The 19372-nt window shown below is 35.2% G+C and overlaps 1 protein-coding gene across 2 annotated transcripts in view; it reads right to left on the reverse strand.

Annotated features, from left to right (window-relative positions):
* Positions 1 to 855: 855 nt before the first annotated feature.
* Positions 856 to 19372, reverse strand: part of LOC142341728 (uncharacterized) — a 112261-nt gene continuing 93744 nt past the window's right edge. For both annotated transcript variants that reach the window (XM_075392896.1, XM_075392895.1), the window contains exons 7-11: positions 13080 to 13205; positions 12526 to 12676; positions 12055 to 12259; positions 1919 to 2089; positions 856 to 1624 (exon numbers count right to left, since the gene is read on the reverse strand). In XM_075392896.1, coding sequence (XP_075249011.1) covers positions 1489 to 1624; positions 1919 to 2089; positions 12055 to 12259; positions 12526 to 12676; positions 13080 to 13205 — 789 coding nt within the window. In that variant the 3' untranslated portion in view covers positions 856 to 1488. The remainder of the gene's footprint in view (positions 1625 to 1918; positions 2090 to 12054; positions 12260 to 12525; positions 12677 to 13079; positions 13206 to 19372) is intronic.

Consider the following 19372-nt stretch of genomic DNA (forward strand, 5'->3'; position numbering starts at 1 on the left):
TTGGGGGCGCAAAAAATGCACATACTAGGCTAGGGGGATTAATGTAAATACTGTAGCTGCAGTGGTAACAGAGGAGAGATCATGGGAAAAAGCGTTTATTTTTGATACATCTCGCAAAATTTTGATATCAAAAATAAAACATGCTGAAATCAGTTTTAACGATTTGTTCTCATAAATTCAGAACAAAAACGAATATAGCCAGCCGATTGCCGACAAATAGCCGCGATATACGCTTGTGGCCTTCCATGAATTGAAACAACTAAAGAAATAAGACTGACAGATCGACCAACAGCTTTTTAATAGACCACTAGAGCTTTTGGGTTAGATTGAGATTGTCATTTTTATGAGACACAACTGCTCTACAAGGAAAAAGCCCTAATGGAGCTTTTTCAAAATTAATATTTGATAGTAAACTCAAGACTCTATTACTCGGGAATTAAGGCATATAAGTTTCGCACTACTTAGATGCACACTATTGACCTTTAATTAGTAAATGTTCATAAAATTTAAAGTTCCATAAGTGAGTTCAGAAGTCAATTTTTTGAGTGAGGTAAGTCACGCAATCAACGTAACAGAAATGACGTCACGCAGACAAATTTTAACTGCAAAGCAGTAGAAGTCACTAAAGTCATTGAAAAAGTGAAGAAGGCCCCAAACGGAAAAGATACAAAAAATCATTGCTTAGAAACAACTGGTTACGAAAACAATTACATTTAAAAGACTAGCAGGACTTAAAAATTGCTAGAAACTCGATTTTCTCCAGTAACTATACTTCCTTGAGTAGTTTCCCATGTTCCCATATTTGAGTTCGCCTCTTTCAATTCTCCAACTTCCACTTAAACAGCCAGAAAAAAATCGCAAGTCAAGATTCAATTTGCATTCGCACAACAATACACATAAATTACAGTTTCAACATCTCGATTGATTTTGTCAAATAAAAGCACCAACGAAAGACGACTTCAATTTACATCTGGAAATATCTACAAAAATTATCATATATTATGATGAAAATATAATTATGATCACATCTATCAATACGTACCACAAAGGAAAGAAACAAGGACTCGCAACTTGAATCTTCTGTTTCTGACAAGATTTTCAACTAAACTACTGTGATTTAAACAAACGAATCGCGGGCATTTTTGATATACAGGGAATTTAAAAACTTGAGGTTCAAAATTTTCAAAGATAGAATTTTGGAAATTTCTGCTGAATATCCCAAGGCCTTTCCTTGTTCCCGCAAATAAATAATTCGAATAAGTGACAAAAAATAGAATGGCTATAGTGAACCAACCAGCTGTGTTACACCTTTTTATCTGCCACATATATCTTGGTACTCAAGAAGTAGCTGCTCTCAATGAAATTTCTGTGACAATGAGTTGCACAGAGACAGACCCCTGACCAAAAGAATCAGATTGTATAAATGAGTTGAACAACTGTTCATATATGGAGGTGCTGTTCATTGATTAGCCTGGTAATTGTCGTGAATTAATAATAGGTGGGCACGTCTTGTCCCGTGAGCAGTCTGAACATAGGCAGAGGCATTGTCTTCATGTGTAGTTGACCAACACTAGTCGCTAACATCTCAACTATCCTGTCATGGGGAATCGCCACCACACTTTGCCTGAAAAAGAAACAGTCGTTACCAATAAAGGCAGTGCATAACGTCGAGATCGATTACGCCAGGTTATATTTTCAAATGGTGATTTTTTTTATAAAATACTCGGTCAGATAGTGTCCCCTGTGAGAACCAATATCTATCATACGTCAAAGTAAAATAAACTTCACCGACTCAAAAATTTCTGCGGCATCTTATGTCGGCCTTGCGAAACCATAACACCAACCCTAGCTAGATACGTGTTACCTGCTGGATAAGTGTTACCTGCTAGATAAGTGTTACCTGCTAGATAAGTGTTACCTGTTGATTTCGATGATTCTGTGACCCACTCTGATGCCCCCTCTCTCTGCAATGCCCCCTCGCATAAGACTGCAGATGGTGCCGTTCTGGACACTGAAGCCCAATTGATACCTTAGACTTGGCCTTTTAATCAGCACTGTGGTCGTGGGCGGGCACTGCACTATCGTCAACCTAAAAGCACCAATTCACCCTGAACGCTCAAATTTATGTTCCCTTTCCGGTTCCCCAGTAAGCTCTCTCGTTGCTACGCGGCACATAAAACTCAATTACATGAAACGAGAAAAGATACTCTAGTTTTTTCAATTATCAAACCATATCAAACTAAAGTTCGAGATTCAACCACACGTTACAAAAACTTACAAACATGGCAATTGATTTTTACCGAGAAATTTGGAGTCCAGAAGAGTTTTCAAAAGTTGACATTGTTTGCATTCAAGAGGAAGTCACCGTGTCGTTACCAAGAAAGAAAATTTAAAAACATACCCGGCAGACTGTCGTAAAACAGCCACCATTGATTCCCATAACACCGATTGGGACCGAACGCACAGAAAAGCAATGATAAAAACTGATTGTTGTACAAAAAGATTTTAAAAGTGCAATCTAATTTGATCAAATTTTGCAGTTATGCATACTCTGTTTCTTAATGAGAGGATTCCGGAGCAAGTAACAACGCTAAACTCATTAGAGATGCTAACTAAGACTTGTAAGAGAACAAAATTAAAGTACGGGCATCTAAAATTGGGCTCGTGTTGATCACGTGATTATCCCGGTTTATTTTGATTTCTTTTTTTCGATATTAAATCTGTTTATTTCAAATTGATTTGCTCAGCAACTGCTGTTTAAAAGCACTTTGAACAGAATGAGCGAAGAATAAAACTAGCCCAGAGAAAAAAAATCACGAAAAATGTTGAACAAGCTGTGAAATAAGGTAAAGCGAAAAAAAAATTCTGTTCGACCAAGTAAAAAACGTAGCTGGAAGAATTCCGGAAGCACCTCGAAGCGTCGGAAATTTACAAACAAAACCATAGTTGTACCGGAAGCCTTTATCTTTTGTATTCCTGCAATTATTCTGTACCTCTCCAGATTTGATTTCAAAAATGGTTTAAAATTTATACCCCTGTCAACGACCGATTGCAGCAGAGAAAAAGCCGACGTGAAAAAATTACAACATGATTTAAAAACATACAAAAAAATGCAAATATTTAAATAATATGACAAAAGAAATCACTGAAAAATTGATGAGTTAAAATTTCTTAGTATAAGAAACAACTCTGGTAACGTAAAAACATAGCCGGCAGATTGCCGGAAAACAGCCGCGATAGACGCTTGTGGCGTTACATGAAATGAATTAACTATAGAAATAAAATAGACAGATCGACCACCAGTTCTTTACAAGACCACTAGACTTTTTGGGTTAGCTTCGGACTGTCATTTTTATGAGACACAAAAGCTCTATAAGGAGAAAGACGTAATAGGGCTTTTCAAAATTAGGATCTTTTCCGTTTGTGCCTCCTCAGCTTAGTGGGCGCATAATATTTGCACCCCACATATGCACCTGCAATATTTGGGAGGGGGGCACAAACGGAAAAGATCCCAAAATAAATATTCGAAATCAAAAACTCAAGACTCTAATATTCAAGAATTAGGGCATATGATTGCACTACTTAGATGCACACTATTGACCTTTAATAAATAAAGGTTCATAAAATTTAAAGCTTCATGAGTGAGCTCAGAAATCATTTTTTTGAGTGAGGTAAGTCATTGAAAAAGTCATTTCCAAGAAGTCACGGTAAGACGAAACAAAAATCTGTTAGACGAAGTAAAAAAACATAGCAGGAGAAGTCCTGAAATACAATTCAAAGAATTGAATGAAAAACTCAGACGTACTCTATTTGACCAGCAGATCCATTGAACAACGCCAGCCAGAACGCAAAAATCATCAAAGAATTGAAAAACTAAAAGAATCAAAACTAACAAAAACAAACTCATTGCTAAAACTCTCGAAGCTTTTAAAGCTAATGCAAAATTTTTTCCCTTTAAAAACACCTATTACAAAAATATGTTCAAAACCAATTTTTGATCCTGAAATCGGTCCAGTATTATATCTGCAAGACCAGAAAAATATTCATTGGCCTTTGAAGATCGGTTAACTCGAAAATGACCAAAAATTTAAGAAAACGAAATCAATTGCAAATTATTGAAATGTTGGTGAAAATTGTGATATAAATATCTTCAGAATCATTTCTGTGTCTCTAGAGGCTATCCAGTTACCCAATTCCAAGCTTTAAAAAATTCATTGGCTCATAGATCGATAGGCAATAACTTCAAACATTTCAAACTTCAAAAAATAGAAATTCGTTCTATTAAAATGTTGAAAGCCATTCAATTGCCCCCTAGCAACTCTTTAATAACATACTGTCAAAAGCTGGATGCGGTTACCTGGCTACTGAGGCAAGAAATAATTAAAATACAAATGTTATAAAAAAAACTTGAAAAAAATTGCAAATTCTATCAAAAAATTTCTAAAAGTCGAAAGGTTAAATTGTTGAAAACAAATCCATGGCAACTAAAAACTATGCAATAACTTTTTATCAGAACGTGGAATAGGTTTTCTTGCAAATGAGAATGGACGAATATCAAAAACTGACAAAAACTTTAGAAACATTAAAAAAATTGCAGATCTTATCAAAAAATGCTAAAATTCGAGACATTAAAAAGTGAAAAAGCATTCCATTGTTACTAGAAAATATGCAGTGCCCTATTAACAAACCTCAAAGGAGATTGCCTGGTCCCTGAAACTGGAAAAACTGAAAAAAAATGATGAAAATTTTCAAAAACCTGAAAAAAAATGCAAATTTGTTCAAAAAATTTGCTAAAATTTGTGATATTCAAAAGTTGAAAACTATTCCATGGCGACTAAAAACTTTTCAGTACTTATTATCAAACCCCTAATGAGGTTTTGTTGCCCCTGGGACTCAACTAACTTGAATGATGACAAAAAATACGTCAAAAAATTGAAAAATTTGCAACTTTTGTCAAAAAATGCTAAAATTCATGATGTCAAAAAGTTGAAAACCGTTCCATTACCACTACAAACTGTGCAGTAAACTATCATCAAAGCCTTTATCAAACCCTAGAGGAGGTTTCGTGACACTTAGGGCTAAAAAACTCAAAAAATTTTCAAAAAACCTGAAAAAAATTGCAAAAATTAGTGTCATTTTGTGTGTGTGTGTGTTTGTAGTACCACAATATATAGCTCATAAAATGGTCATAACAAGCAGTTTTGTCTCACTAAAGGCCTTCATCAGCTTTTAAAAACTTCAACCTAAGATTAATCAAACAAAAATCTGAACAAAACAAACACAAACAAAACACAAAAAACATGAAAAATTGCACCATTTTGAGCCGAAAAACTCCTAAAAATGACCTTTTAACCTAAATTAAGGCAATCCCAGCAGCTGCACCACTATACACACTTGAAGGACTACTAAAGCCCTTTTGGGCCTCTAATGAAACTTAATGCCCGCTGGGCTTTACCTGTTTATCCCGTTTTGAAAGATCAAAGTCATTGAAAAATGTGTGAACACATCTTAAAAAAAAACACAGCGCACCAATACAATTCAAATCCTTTGAATTGTAAAAAATTAGGAGCGCTATAATAGCTGCCTAGAATTGAGGACGCGGCTTTTAATGACCAAAATTAAAGTACGAACAAATAAAGATCGACTCATAAAAATTACCAGGCTAGAAAGCGTCAGGAAGTAAACTATGATAATTATTTATAAAATAAGAACTCCGCACTTAACTCTGCCACCCAAAAGACATCTCGAAAGCATAAGGCATCTGATATTCTCAGAAAGTGAACCAATTAATTTAAAAAACTTAAAATTAGGACTCACGAGAAATATTTTTTTTGTTTGGACAGAAACCGCCAAAATCGGATTATGATGATTGCAATATTAAAAAAACAAAAATCTCTCACGTCAAAAATAGGCATTCAATGCATGAATTATCAATGGCGCAGTAACATATCAACTGGTGTTTTTGGAAAAACAAAATTATGGAAATGAAGGAAAAAGGCTAAAAATTGACAACAAAATTGGAAATATTTGCCATTTTTCTTCTTGACAACCATTATTAGACTTTCGAAAACACTTTATTATGAATTCCAGCGGTTTAAATATGAATTTTTATTTTATTTAAAAACCAAACGAATGAAAAAAATTAGCCAAACGGACGAACAAATAGCTGAAAACTTTTATCTAATTACGCCATTCTCTCAAAAACAATCTTCAAAGTCGAAAAAGCATTCACTTAACGCACTGCATGAAAATTCTCGCTCAGAAAAAAGTTAACACGGCAATTTCACTCCCTCTTGCAGCCGAAACTAATAAATTTGTCTTGAAACAGCCACTTTTCACCTCAACAGATTCGATCAAAGAACTTTAAAATTTACTCCGCCGTCATAACGAGCAAAAATTTGAGCATTCACATGGTTGCAACAAGATAAAAAACACTCATCACATTCAGTAGCAAAACAAAGTCCAATAGATTTATAATACGAATAAATGACTAAACTCATTGAAAACTTGATATCAGAAAATTTTCACATTACTAAACCATTTGGTAACATTGGTAAAATGGCCAAAAATTCTTAGGGTAGGCTAAAAAACCTGATACCTAAATATTGCCATGAAATAAATCATGATACTAGTCTAAAGAATTAGAACATAACCGACTAACGTCGGGCAAATTGCTCTCAAACGACCGGCGAGTGGTTGGCTTTGTCAACAGCTAGCCACGGTTTAGTGACCTCAGGGTACTACATCTTTATCCCGTTTCTGAAGACGAAAGTCAAATGGGTCGGACGAAAAATCGGCCGAGCGAAAAATTGCATAAAAGACAAACAGGTTGATAAATTTGCTACAAATTGCCTTTGAGAGCAATTAACAATGGTTTGCTAAAAAAGTGTTTGTTAGATCAGTTATGATAAAAAACATTTCAATTATAACTCATTGATAATAGGGATCAGAGATGATGACATTACGCAAAGAAGATGATGACATTACGGAAGACATTAATATCTTAAGAACCAATTCATTGTCTCAAGAGACTATCGGGTATCCCTGTTTAAAGCCAGAATTTGTTTTACAGGCTCATAAAGATCCATACACTTCAAACACGATAAAAATTTTCCAAAAATTTGAAAAAATAGTTAATTTTATCCAACAATTACCAAAACTGGAGTCATAAAAAATTCGATTACCATTCCGTTAACTCTAGAAACTATGCAGCAGCTTATTATCAAGCCTTGGAGGAGGTTCGAGGGCCTCTGTTGCCGGAAAAAAATAAAACAGGAAAAATTGCAAATCTTATAAAAAAATTGCTTAAATTCACGATTATAAAATTATACATTCCATTACATCTCTAAACTATGCAGTAATATATTATCAAACCCTAGAGGAAGTTCCGCGGTCCTTGAGGCTAGAGAAACCTAAGAAATGTCAAAAAAAATTTGAAAAAACTCAATAAAATTGCAAGTTTTATAAAAATAAATTGCTGTAACTTGTGATATTAAAAAGATGAAAATTAATCCATGACCAACAAAAATTTTCCAGTAACTTATTATCAAACCCTAACGGAGGCTTTCTGACCTTAAGGTTTCAAAAAATCTGAAAAATGAGCGTAAATGTCAAAAATTTGAAAAAAAATGGCTAAAAGTATCAAAAATATGCTGAAATTCGTGATGTTAAAATCTTGCAAGACTTTCCATTTAATCTAAAAATTCTTCAGTAACGTATTTTCAAACTCTAGAGGAGGTTCCTTGGCTCTTGAGGCTCAAAAAATCTAAATAAACAAAAAAAATCAAAAAAAAAACTTGAAAAAAAGCAAGTTTTATCAAAAAATTGCTAAAATTTGTGACATTAAAAAGTTGACAAACTATTCCATGGCCATTAAAAAATTTTCAATAACTTATTATCAACCCCTTTAGGATGTTTGCTGGCCCCTGGGTCTGAAAAGACCTGAATATAGAAATGTCAAAAAATTTGAAAAAATTGCACGTTTTGTCAAAAAATTGCTAAAATTCGTGATGTTAAAATGTTGAAACCATTCCATTACCACTAGAAACAATGCAGTAACCTATTATCGAACCCCAGAGGAGGTTCTTTGACAAACATTTTCAAAAAGCTTGAAAAAAAAGCAAAAAATAACAGTGGGGGTCAACAGTGGGGGTGTCTTCAACCTCTAAGAATCGCCCTTGACACCTTAAGTATAAGTATAAGTCTCCTAAACACTTTTTGAGCTGAAACAGAGCTGAAAGGTTCTAAGAGCACTTAATGCCCGTTGGGCGCTACCAGTTTATCCCGTTTTTGAGGACGAAAAGTCAAAAGCGTCAGACGAAAAATCGGTCAAGCGAAAAATCGCATAAAAAAAGACCGACAGGACTAATATAATTGCTACAAACTTCGTTTGAGAGCAATTAAACACCGCAATTAATTCTGCGCGCCAAAAGACATTGTGAAATCGAAGTGAAAGCAGACTATATGCTTCGAAACTAAACTGAAATTTTACGAACTCAAGAAACCCTTTGTTTTGGCGTCACAGGAAATAAAACAAAAATAAGATATAATTCTCTTGTTGGATATCTTGGATAAACTGAAACCAAACTAATGAAAAAAAAAACAAAATAAAAAAAAACAGAAAAAGACTAACACAAATACAAAAAATTGTTTGTTACAAAAACCAAGGCCCCAAAATTTTTCGCGAAAAGTAACAGTCAGTCAGAAATTTTAAACGGAATTCCAGCAAAAAATGAAATGCTGAAAAATTAATTGAAATAAATTGAAAACAAAACAAATGCAAAAGTTTAAGAAACAGGCTAAAATCATTTTGTTTTGCCTAAAACTACTGACGAAGCCAAAAACGATAGATATTTGGATAATGCTAGAATGATAGTTGCTACCAATTGGAGAATACAGCCACATAAATACAGGAACATAAATAAGACTTCTTGATTTTTGAAAGTAAAACATCTCAAAGGAAAAATATTGCAGCAGAAAGACAAATACATTTCATTTTTTAGCAATCGATGCTTAGAAAAATACATAGCCATCTTCCTGTACAGATCGAAGAAATGAAAACAGTTCAAAAATTGTAAACATTGTAAAAATTTACAAAAAAGCAAAAATATTTTTAAAAAGCACCTAGGAAAATATTTGTACCGAAATTCAAAGACAGCCTGAAAAAATGACTCTATTGGTAATGATTAAAAAAAACGAAATGAAAACCCCATAAGGTGCAACAAAGAAAAACAGCAAAATTGGACAAAAACCGCCATAATCAGAATATCATGTATAGAAAATAATTAAAAAACAAAGACCTCACGTCAAACAGTGGCATTCAATGAATGAAGTACAAAAAGAAGTTGCCATATGCCCTGACTTTTGGAAAGTCCTCATTTAGATTAAAAATTGAAAAAAAATCAATGAAAAACGCAGAAAAATAAGATTAAAAAAGAAATATGTACCCATTTTCTCTTGAAACGCATTGTTAGGCAGTCAAAAACACTGTGCTATCAATTTCAGGGGGTTAAATATTAAACAAACATCGACTAAAATAAAAATTTCCACAAAAACCAAAATTACAGGCAAAAATGGGTCAATTGAACAAAAAACGCTGAAACGATTATCTAAAAACCATTCACTGAACGCACCGCATGATGAAAAACTTCTTTCGCTTAGCAGAAATCTGCTCACCAAGGCAGCTTTTCTGACGTTCGCTTTTACGTCAAAAAGCCGTATGAACAAAACTACAACCAGTTTGCACAAAAAAAGTTTGCGACAGTGTCGCAAAAAAAATTCGACAACATTTAAAAAAAAATATCCACAAAATGTTGAAATGCTATTTCCCGTCAATCACTCCCCAAATAAATTTTATTACTGCTCCTGTTCAGGCACTGTTCAGACACTAAAAACCCAACGACAGTCAGCAAAGTATTAAACAACAACAAATGCAAAGAACGGGAAAAACCCAAAAAAGAATAAAATTTTTGTATCATTTGTGAAAAGTGCCCTCTGTGACCTTCGATGGAACCATTTAGGGGCAAAATCTACTGAACAGATCCAAAACAAAGATGGTAGCGAGAACCGTAAAATGAGCAAAAATATTTAAACAAAGCCGGCAGATTGTCCGAAAATAGCCGCCCTTGACGCGCTACATCGAAATTGAAGAAAAAAGAAGAGATTGAATTTGACAAAATTATTTCCTAAGTTTCAAAAATTGTTCTAATTCAGTGTGCAGTTTCAGTTAGATTCTAAACCTATAAATACTTCAGCTTCTAAACTGATGGTTATTAAGCTTAATACTAATATCAGCTAGCAACCGCTCTAATGAACTTTGATAACCTTGACTTGACTGTAATCACTGCATTGCATAATTCAATGCCTAAAACAATTTAAAATCCATTCAGTTGAAACAGTCAGTGAGATAAGTCAGAAGTCAAACGCGAAAATCGTGACTTATGTAAAACGAAAAACGTGATGAAAAGGTCAAGCAAATTTAAAAAAAGGAGAGCGCCTAAACAATAGCCGTTGGAGAGGCTGACGGCGGCTACTAAAACCCCTTTGAAAAAACGGAAATCGTCCAAACTTAAAAATCAATAACAGTTATTCGCACAGCCAACCGAAACCACTAAAACAGCAAAATTGAACAACAGTAATCTCCAAATTCTATATAAATTTGAAAAAGAATTCAAAAACTGCTGAAAAACCGTATAACATCGCAAAACGTTTAAAATAGCTCAAAATCTGAAAAATCATTTTTTGATTCAGATGATCAAAACTGTCAAACGCACTATTACTAATTTGGGTAAACAATACGAAAACCTTTGACTGAGAAAATTAGAGTAGCTAAAAAAACTGCTTGAAAAATGCAGAACGTTAAAAAAAAATTCGCTCGCTCATCGAAAATTTTTTTGCACGTACTTTTCGCTCTCTCTCAAAAATATAGCATAAACAGAAAACCACTCTCTCTTCTCTCTGCTCTTCAGCAATTCGACCTCAATAAATTTTTTCACGCATTTTAGTTCCCGTTTCAAATCCGAATAAAATCACCGATCAAAAAAACATAGCCGGAAAAATTCCGGAAACGACTCGAAGATGTCTTTGCCAAAAAGCAGCCTGTTGAATAACTAATTTCTGATGGCTGTGTGCATCGCAGAAGAGAGAAGACTATGCTAATTGTAATAAAAAATAACTAAAAAGTAGTTTAAACCAAAAAAATCGAAAATTCAACTACATTTTAAATTTCTAAAGTACAATTACAAAAGGAAAACAATATTTCAAACAATCGAGACAACTCACACACGAAATCGGACAAGCCATTATAAGCCAAAAATATCCCTGCTTTTGAAATAAAGCGAAGAACGTTGTTGTGAAAATTCAAAGAAGAAAACTTTTCGGTACCAAAGTACCTGTATTTAATTTTCAATAGAGACAAGTCCCGAGCATTAAGCTTAAATTCAGCAACATGTCAAAAGCAATAAAAAAAATAATGGGTCAAAAATTGCTAAAAATGCCTTAAAACAAGAAAATTAGTTAAAAACCTTTAAATTAAAACTCATTTAATTACCAAAGGCCTTCGAAACGCTATCAAAACAACCTGGAAAATATAACTTTAGTCTAAGATAACCTTTTAGACAACAGCAGAAATTTCAAAAACAAAAAAAAATACAGCCTGAAAAAACCGCACGTGAACAAAAAAAAATGCTGGCTTCGCAAAAAATTTTTCACACCTACATTTCTCGCTGTTTTAAAAGAAGGCATGAACAAAAGAACCACTCTTTTTTCTCCGCTCTTCGAATTTGATCACTGAAACAACTGTTTCAAACTTTATTCACTCCCTGAACTTCCGGTTTTCTTGCTCGCTCACATATAAAACAAAAAACCATAAAGCCTCCTCGAGTCATAAAAAGACGCTCCACCAATACTCCTCTACGAGTCGCAAAAAAAACCTCAAGAAAACCAATACTCCTCATCCGGTCTAAAACAGGCGCGACAATAGCCGAGTCTCCTCTTGGAGTCTATAATGAGATGAGGGCGCCTATTAATCAAAGCAGTCAGTTAAGCAATGCTCACCTTACAGCCTGTTCAGACTTGAGTGACTTCAACTTGGTCTGGATGTTTGCCAGACTCAAACCCACAACACTAGTGCCATCAATTGCTAGCAGTTGGTCTCCTACGTTCAGCAAACCTGATCTGGCGGCGGGCCCAGTAGGACTCAAGTTGGCGATAACAAATGTTGGCACCACGGAACCCCAACCTGATTCAATGACGACTACGCCTGAAGTAAATTAGATTAGAAAATACTGTTTTGTTGGATAATTAAATAATCTTGGGTGACGGAGAGGAAATTGGTAAAATTCTAGCCTCATTTCGCGGGAGGCTTGAATCTAGTCTCAATCGCCACAATTGTTAAGAGCCCGATAGCTTGATCGAGCCTTTAAAAGAGGAATTTGGTTGCCAAGGTTTGCTAGCTAATGCAATAATGAAGATTCTTACACCTTGACTAGCACTAACAAGTTACTCCAATGAATGAATTATGAGCACCTGTGATTTCTCCCTTTTGCTTAAAGATGGTGACATCTTTAGAGGCCTCTTTGTTGGCAAACAGCATCAGATCCTCGCCCTTGAGTTCCTGTGAGTTGAGGACATCCAAGTATTCTAGCTCCAAAGATGACTCATCTTCGATACCATTCTCCTAAACAGTCGTACATTCTCACAGAGACGTACAACAACCAAACGAGTAAATTTTTAAACACTACATATGTAAATTCTATGGTACTTCTGAAATTTGCGATGTGAATCAGTTATGGTCGATATTTGTTATCGATTAGATTATTTTATCTACTAATATAATCTACTAACAAAAATAATGTGTCCATATCATTATTCCTGAGAAAATAGTGTAACTATTTCATATTTCCTTTGATCTTCCTCTTGTTTTTTCACAACGAAATAAAATGCAATTCTTAGAAACGCTGATTAACACGACAGGCATGTTAAACTGCTCAAACTGATCCACATCGTGACTCAAACTAATTCAAAACAAATTCATATAAAAAGCCAAAAGGTGAGACAACGGTGTTCAAAGAGCTCCTGACCTTGAGGAAGTCCAGGTAGGCAAGGTGGAATGACTGGCCGATGCTCTGTGCAATCAGTTGGGCCTTGTCACACTCCAGAATATGGCAAACTATCTTGTTCGGCTTCAGCGAAAAGCCCTCGGCGTCCTGTCAAAGTAAACTAATGCATAATCAATCTCAATTTTTGCAGTGAAATGTAGCTTCCAGTCGCGAGCTAACCACAACTTAATCTGTACACATAAACCGACAAATGTCGGAAGAATTGCTCTTGAACGACCGGTGAGGCAAAATTCATGGTCTTTAGCATAGATCAATTCTTCTTTATGGGTGCAAAAAAACCCACCGGTATTCGAACCAATGACCTCCCGATCCATGGCCACCCTCACTACCCACTGCGCTACGAGTCACTTACTGTACCTATGCTGCAACGGATTTTATATTAGCAACAAGCTTTACTTCGGAGCAATAGAGATCACTCAAAAATGATGAACAAAAGCGTCAAAAAGTCACTTGAGAAGTCAAAGAATGTTCTAAAAGAAAAGCGCAAAATTGCCAAGCGAAAAATTTGCATAAAAAAGACACACGTTTACAATAATTGCTATGAACTGCGGTCAAGAGCAATTAATAATGAGAGTTTCAATTCAAGAAGCCCAGCAACTGGGTGAACCAATTCGTCAGCGTTGAAAAAGATGCAAGATAGGTATTAGTAGTAAAGGAAAGTGACTAGAACCTCAACGGGGGGGGGGGGGGACGGACAATTTTTGCAATGCACATCTACAACGGGGTAGGACACTTTATAGGTTGCAAAAATTGTCCCCCTCCTTTTTTGACCAAAAATGGAAAACTTTTCGGTTGATTTTAACTTTGTTCAATTTGTTTACAAGCTTGACCCAGTTTTTGTTACGACTAACTGTTTGCTGCGGGGTCTGTTTGTTTGTTTAGAACAGTGATATAAATTAAGCACTGCTATGGCTTGGACAATTTTTGGAACGCCCGTCTACTACGGGGTGGGACACTTCCAAAAATTTTATAGATTGCAAAAATTGGCCCCCCCTTTTTTTGACCGAAAATGGAAAACTTTTCGGTTGATTATAACTTTGTTCAATTTGTTTACAAGCTTGACCCAGTTTTTGTTACGACTAACTGTTTGCTGCGGGGTCTGTTTGCTGCGGGGTCTGTTTGTTTGTTTAGAACAGTGATATAAATTAAGCACTGCTATTGCTAGCATTGCGATTACATGTTTTGTTTATCATAAAAGTATTCAGATCCAGTTTTTCATATTTGAGAATTTACCGCTAATGGGCGTCGACACTTGCAAAAATTTTTGAAAAATGGGGTCGAAAAATTTTTTTGCGTTTTTTTGGCTTTAATCAATGTAAAAATGTGTGAAACATGTTTTTTGATTAAAAAAAGTTGTCGGAAAAAATTTTTCAAATTTTGAAATTTTTGCCCTATAGGGGGGACAAAAACTTGTAAAAATTTTTGAAAAATGGGGTCAAAAAAATTTTTTTTGTGTTTTTGGTTTGAACCAATGCAAATAGTTGTGAAACACGTTTTATGAGTGATAAAAGTGGTCAGAAAAGATTTTTTTGGAAATCGAATTTTTGTCCTATAGGAGGACAAGAACTTTTGTCGGAAAAATTTTTTTCAAATATTTTTTTCTATAGGAGGACAAGAAATTTTTTGAGAAATAGGGTCCAAAATCTTTGTTGATTTTTTGTCTCTATTAGATGTGATACGGTGTTAATCATGTTTTGTGCATCAACCACACCCCAACCAACACGCCCAACCCACCAACACCCGACCAAACCCCAACCAACACGCCCAACCCACCAACACCCAACCACACCCCAACCAACATTCCCAACCCACGAAAACACACGTCCAATCCACCAACACACATGTCCAACCCACACGCGCCACCCACCTACACCAACCACACCCAAACACAACCTCCGATTCAAGTAAAATATTTCAACTCCAGTACATATATGCATACAAAAAAAATCACGTAAAAAGATTGAGCAGGAGATAGTTTTGATCTACTGACCTCTGGGTTATGGGCCCAGCGCGCTCCCCCTGCGCCATCCTGCTTTAAATATATATATATATATATATATATATATATATATAAAACACTCATATATAGCAACTTGCATACATCATACAAAACTGCATATATGCATATACAACATGCATACACATATACATACATACATACATACATACATACATACATACATACATACATACATACATACATAGATACATACATACATACATACATACATACATACATACATGCATACATACATACATACATAAATACATACATACATATACATACATACATACATACATACATACATACATACATACATACATACATACATACATACATACACAATGATAAAAAACCCAGAGTTGTACAAGAAAACAAGTTTTTACCTAAGTATGTACACAATTATGGTCATAATCACTTATGTCCATAAATGCATACATAAATTGGTGAAAACAACAGTAAGACAACGAACCTGTTAGTAGATGTATAAAATCATTAATGATATATCAATTGGAGAGTCATCAGATCATGCCCAAACTTGTTCAGGGTCACAAAACTTTCCAAAATAAATCGACCAATCGCAGTGCTTGATTTATTGTTCAAGTTGACAACCAATCAGAATTGAAAGATTTATAAACAAAAACTCTAAACGCTCACGTTCAGTAAACAGTAAATAATGAACACAATAGGAACAAAAGACATCAAGCTCATTCATGAGAAAGTTTTATCACTGAGAGGTAACATAAATTATACACACATATCTTATCGACAATTATATTTCGTAGCTGCTTGTTCTTTGTTAGATCCAGAAGTTGACGGAGAAATAGCACTTAAATTTAGACCCTATGGTGGTTTCATTGGAATTGATAATTCAAGACTAGGTCCTTTATTGAAACGGAGCAAAGTGCTACGACTTCATGCTGCATTACATGACGCCGCTGGATTTATAAAAGATTGCCGAAACGAAGGCCCTGGATATGTTTACGCTTTCCGTTACTCACCAGTAAACAATTGTCTTTTTGGACACCTGACAGGAATATTATTCATTCTATCAGTGAAAATTTTTCTTTCACAATTGTTTCGTGAGTTGGAATGCTAGAAAATTTTGGCAGCAAAACCTCAAATATTATTGTCCTCGATCTCGAAGGTTTCAAACTCAAGTCACTTGGATTCATTATAAAAGAACTCAGTTTGTGTTCCAGTTACAACGATACAATATTTTTCAAACCGCCGCTTAAATTCGCTGATTTACCCACACACGATAGACAAACTGTTATTTGGCTGACCAATAACCTACACGGTCTTGATTGGGACGAAGGTGATATACCTTACTGTGATTTGAAAACAATCTGTCTGAGTGTCAGTTTCCGATTCACACTAAAAAATTTTTTGCCAAAGGCATTGAAAAGTGTGAGCTCCTCAGTAAGCTTTTACAAAAAACTGTTTATAATCTGGAGGATCTAAATTGTGCCCGAATCTCAGAGATAATATCAGAAGAACAAGTTCCTTCCTGTTATCATCATTCAAACTTTCGTTCAACAAACGATCAATTATCAAATCACTGCGCGGAACGTAAAGCAAGAATTTTTTCACAGTGGACACAAAGTGATGCACAGAGAAGACACGGCCACCTTAACAACTTATCTGTCAGACAACTTGAAGATATTCACTTGCTTGACTCCACTTGACGATCAGCCGATTGTAATATTCAACAGAGTTCAGGATCCCTCTCCACCAATACAGAATAATTTTTCAAGTGATCAACAGAACCGAACGAACTATCTCAACAATAAGCCAAACACAGCACAACAACCGCGTTACAACCCGCTTTATAGCGCAGCAGCAAAACGTTATTTTGCAACCATTACTCTTTCTCCCGACGAGCTAGACAGCTTTAGGGCTTTCCTGCCCGTGATAGATAATTTCTATCACTTCCAACTGTACGTAAAAAATAAACAGAGCTCGAGAACATCGGAATCAGTTCAATTATGGCTATGAACAAAACAAACCCGAAGCCTATGCAGTCCCCCAAAGAGCAGCGAATCCCACGTTGGAAGCAATGGGCGGACAAAAAAGTTTCTCAATTTAGATTGAAAAAATCACCACCAGAACGTGAGCTATCACTTAATGAGATGCCGAATGATTTGCGGTTATATGTCTTGGAGCACCCCGAAGTTGAAAAAGTTTTCAATCAACCATCGTTCGAGGAAAATGACTCATCAACAGTTTGTTATAAACTAGAGATAAAAAGTCATATTAAAGGTTTCAATTTATTTGAGTTCTGGTACATGAAACAGTTGCCCAGTGAATAATTCAAAAAATTAACATTTTATATCATTCTTGTTTCAATTCACTTTTCAATTGATTTTTTTTTCTCCAATGAATCAAAGAGACGAGGCTGACCCCGGTATCAGTAATTTAGTATTTGATGTGAACAACAAAGAGAGGCCCCCATGGCGTTGTTGTTCAAATTCAACAGTACCAAGGTCCGAAGTAATATTTTTTGTTCAAGTTAGTATCATTGTCTTAATGATCATTCTTTGCTTCTCTATGCTCTTTCTATTATCAGAAAGCTGTGAAGAGAAATCAATTGGGATTGCTCTCTTATCGAGTTTAGTTGTCTACATTTTACCTAATCCCAAACTATGAACAAAATTATTCTTAGACATGACAGGGTATTCATGTCTATTGTAGGACCAAGTGGTTGTGGTAAAACAGATCTCTTATTTCGAATGCTAAAAGGTTCGACCTTTTATCCACGCTTTGAAAAAATTTATTATTTTTACAAAGAGTTCCAACCACTTTTCAAAGATATGCAACGAGTTTTACCGGGGATTGAGTTTCTAAAATACTCAGGCTTTGATATAACAAAAAATCTATCGCATTGTCTACTTATCTATGACGATTCATGTGAAGAAATCTTCAACGATAAAGAATTTGTAAAAATAGCTACCTCAGGACGTCATCGCAAATTACATGTTATATACGTCAAGCATAATTTCTGCCATCAAAGCAAATGGTCCAGAACCATTGATCTGAATACAACACACATAATATTATTCAAGTCGCTTCGTGACATTCAACAAATTGATTATCTTGGAAAACAGTTGAATTGTCTCCAACTGATAAAAGAAGCATACAAACTAGCAACTGCGGAGCCCTTTGGACATTTGATGATTGATCTCGACCCAAAAACCAGTCAGGTTTTACGTTTTTCGTCGCAACTAATTGGACCGGATCCTTCTATTTTTTACATTTCGTCCCCTGAAGCAGTCATTACAACATTTACAAATGAAAAAGAAACATTTGCTTATGCTCAAGCAATGGGCAAATAAGAGGAATGAGAACACGGCTCAAATAGAAATATTACATCAGGGCGATTTCATTTGGTTCTTGAGTGACTGTGTGATGAACGTACTCTCTGGAGTTACACCAATCAATAAAGTTGAATTAAAAAAATTCGAGAAGCCACTACGTAAACTTGCAGACAGGCGAGTTGAAAAAAGTGAGAGAATCAAAATTTTTCGATCAGATTCTGGAATTCGTCTAATTAAACTGCGTTACCTTGTATTGCTTTTCTGGAGCAAAATGCACACTGAAGAGTTTGTGCTAATTCCTTGTCAAATGTATGCGAATGAACAACCTCAAATTGCTCAACTTGTCAACAATAAAAATGTCCGAGAGAAAGCAAAACAAATATCACTGTTGCAAAGAAGCAAGTCTCCACCAGCACCTACTACCACGCAACAAGACACGCAACAGCAGACCGATAATATTTTGGAGAATATCAAAGATGAGTTGAATGAGACTAGAGGTGACAAAATTGATAAAAATTTCAACTGAAATCAGGGAGAGAGTTTTGAGAGATATTAAACACCTTGACAGAAAAAAGTTTGAAAAAGCGAGCATAATATTGGAAAAAATAAAGAGTCAGAATCTCTATCGCTTGATCAGACATCAAGACTAATGGTTAATAAGTCAAGCACGGGAATTCTTGTCGCAGATTTTCTTTACGATCTACAACAAACATCATCTAAGCTTTCACTTGAACATTACAAAGTCCTGACCTTTCTAGATATCAGTTCACAATTAACTTGTAATACATACGCAAAAAAATTTCTTGCCTTATCACTAAACGAAAAGTTACAGTTGTTTGAGGATGAACCAGAAAACGAAGAATCAGGAGTCTCGAGAACAGAAGAATCAAAAGCTTCTGGCGACGATGAAGGAAGCTTTGAAGATGCAAAAGACG

The sequence above is a fragment of the Convolutriloba macropyga genome, chromosome 6 (assembly GCF_964194025.1).
Source record: "Convolutriloba macropyga chromosome 6, txConMacr16.3, whole genome shotgun sequence".
NCBI lineage: Eukaryota > Metazoa > Xenacoelomorpha > Acoela > Convolutidae > Convolutriloba > Convolutriloba macropyga.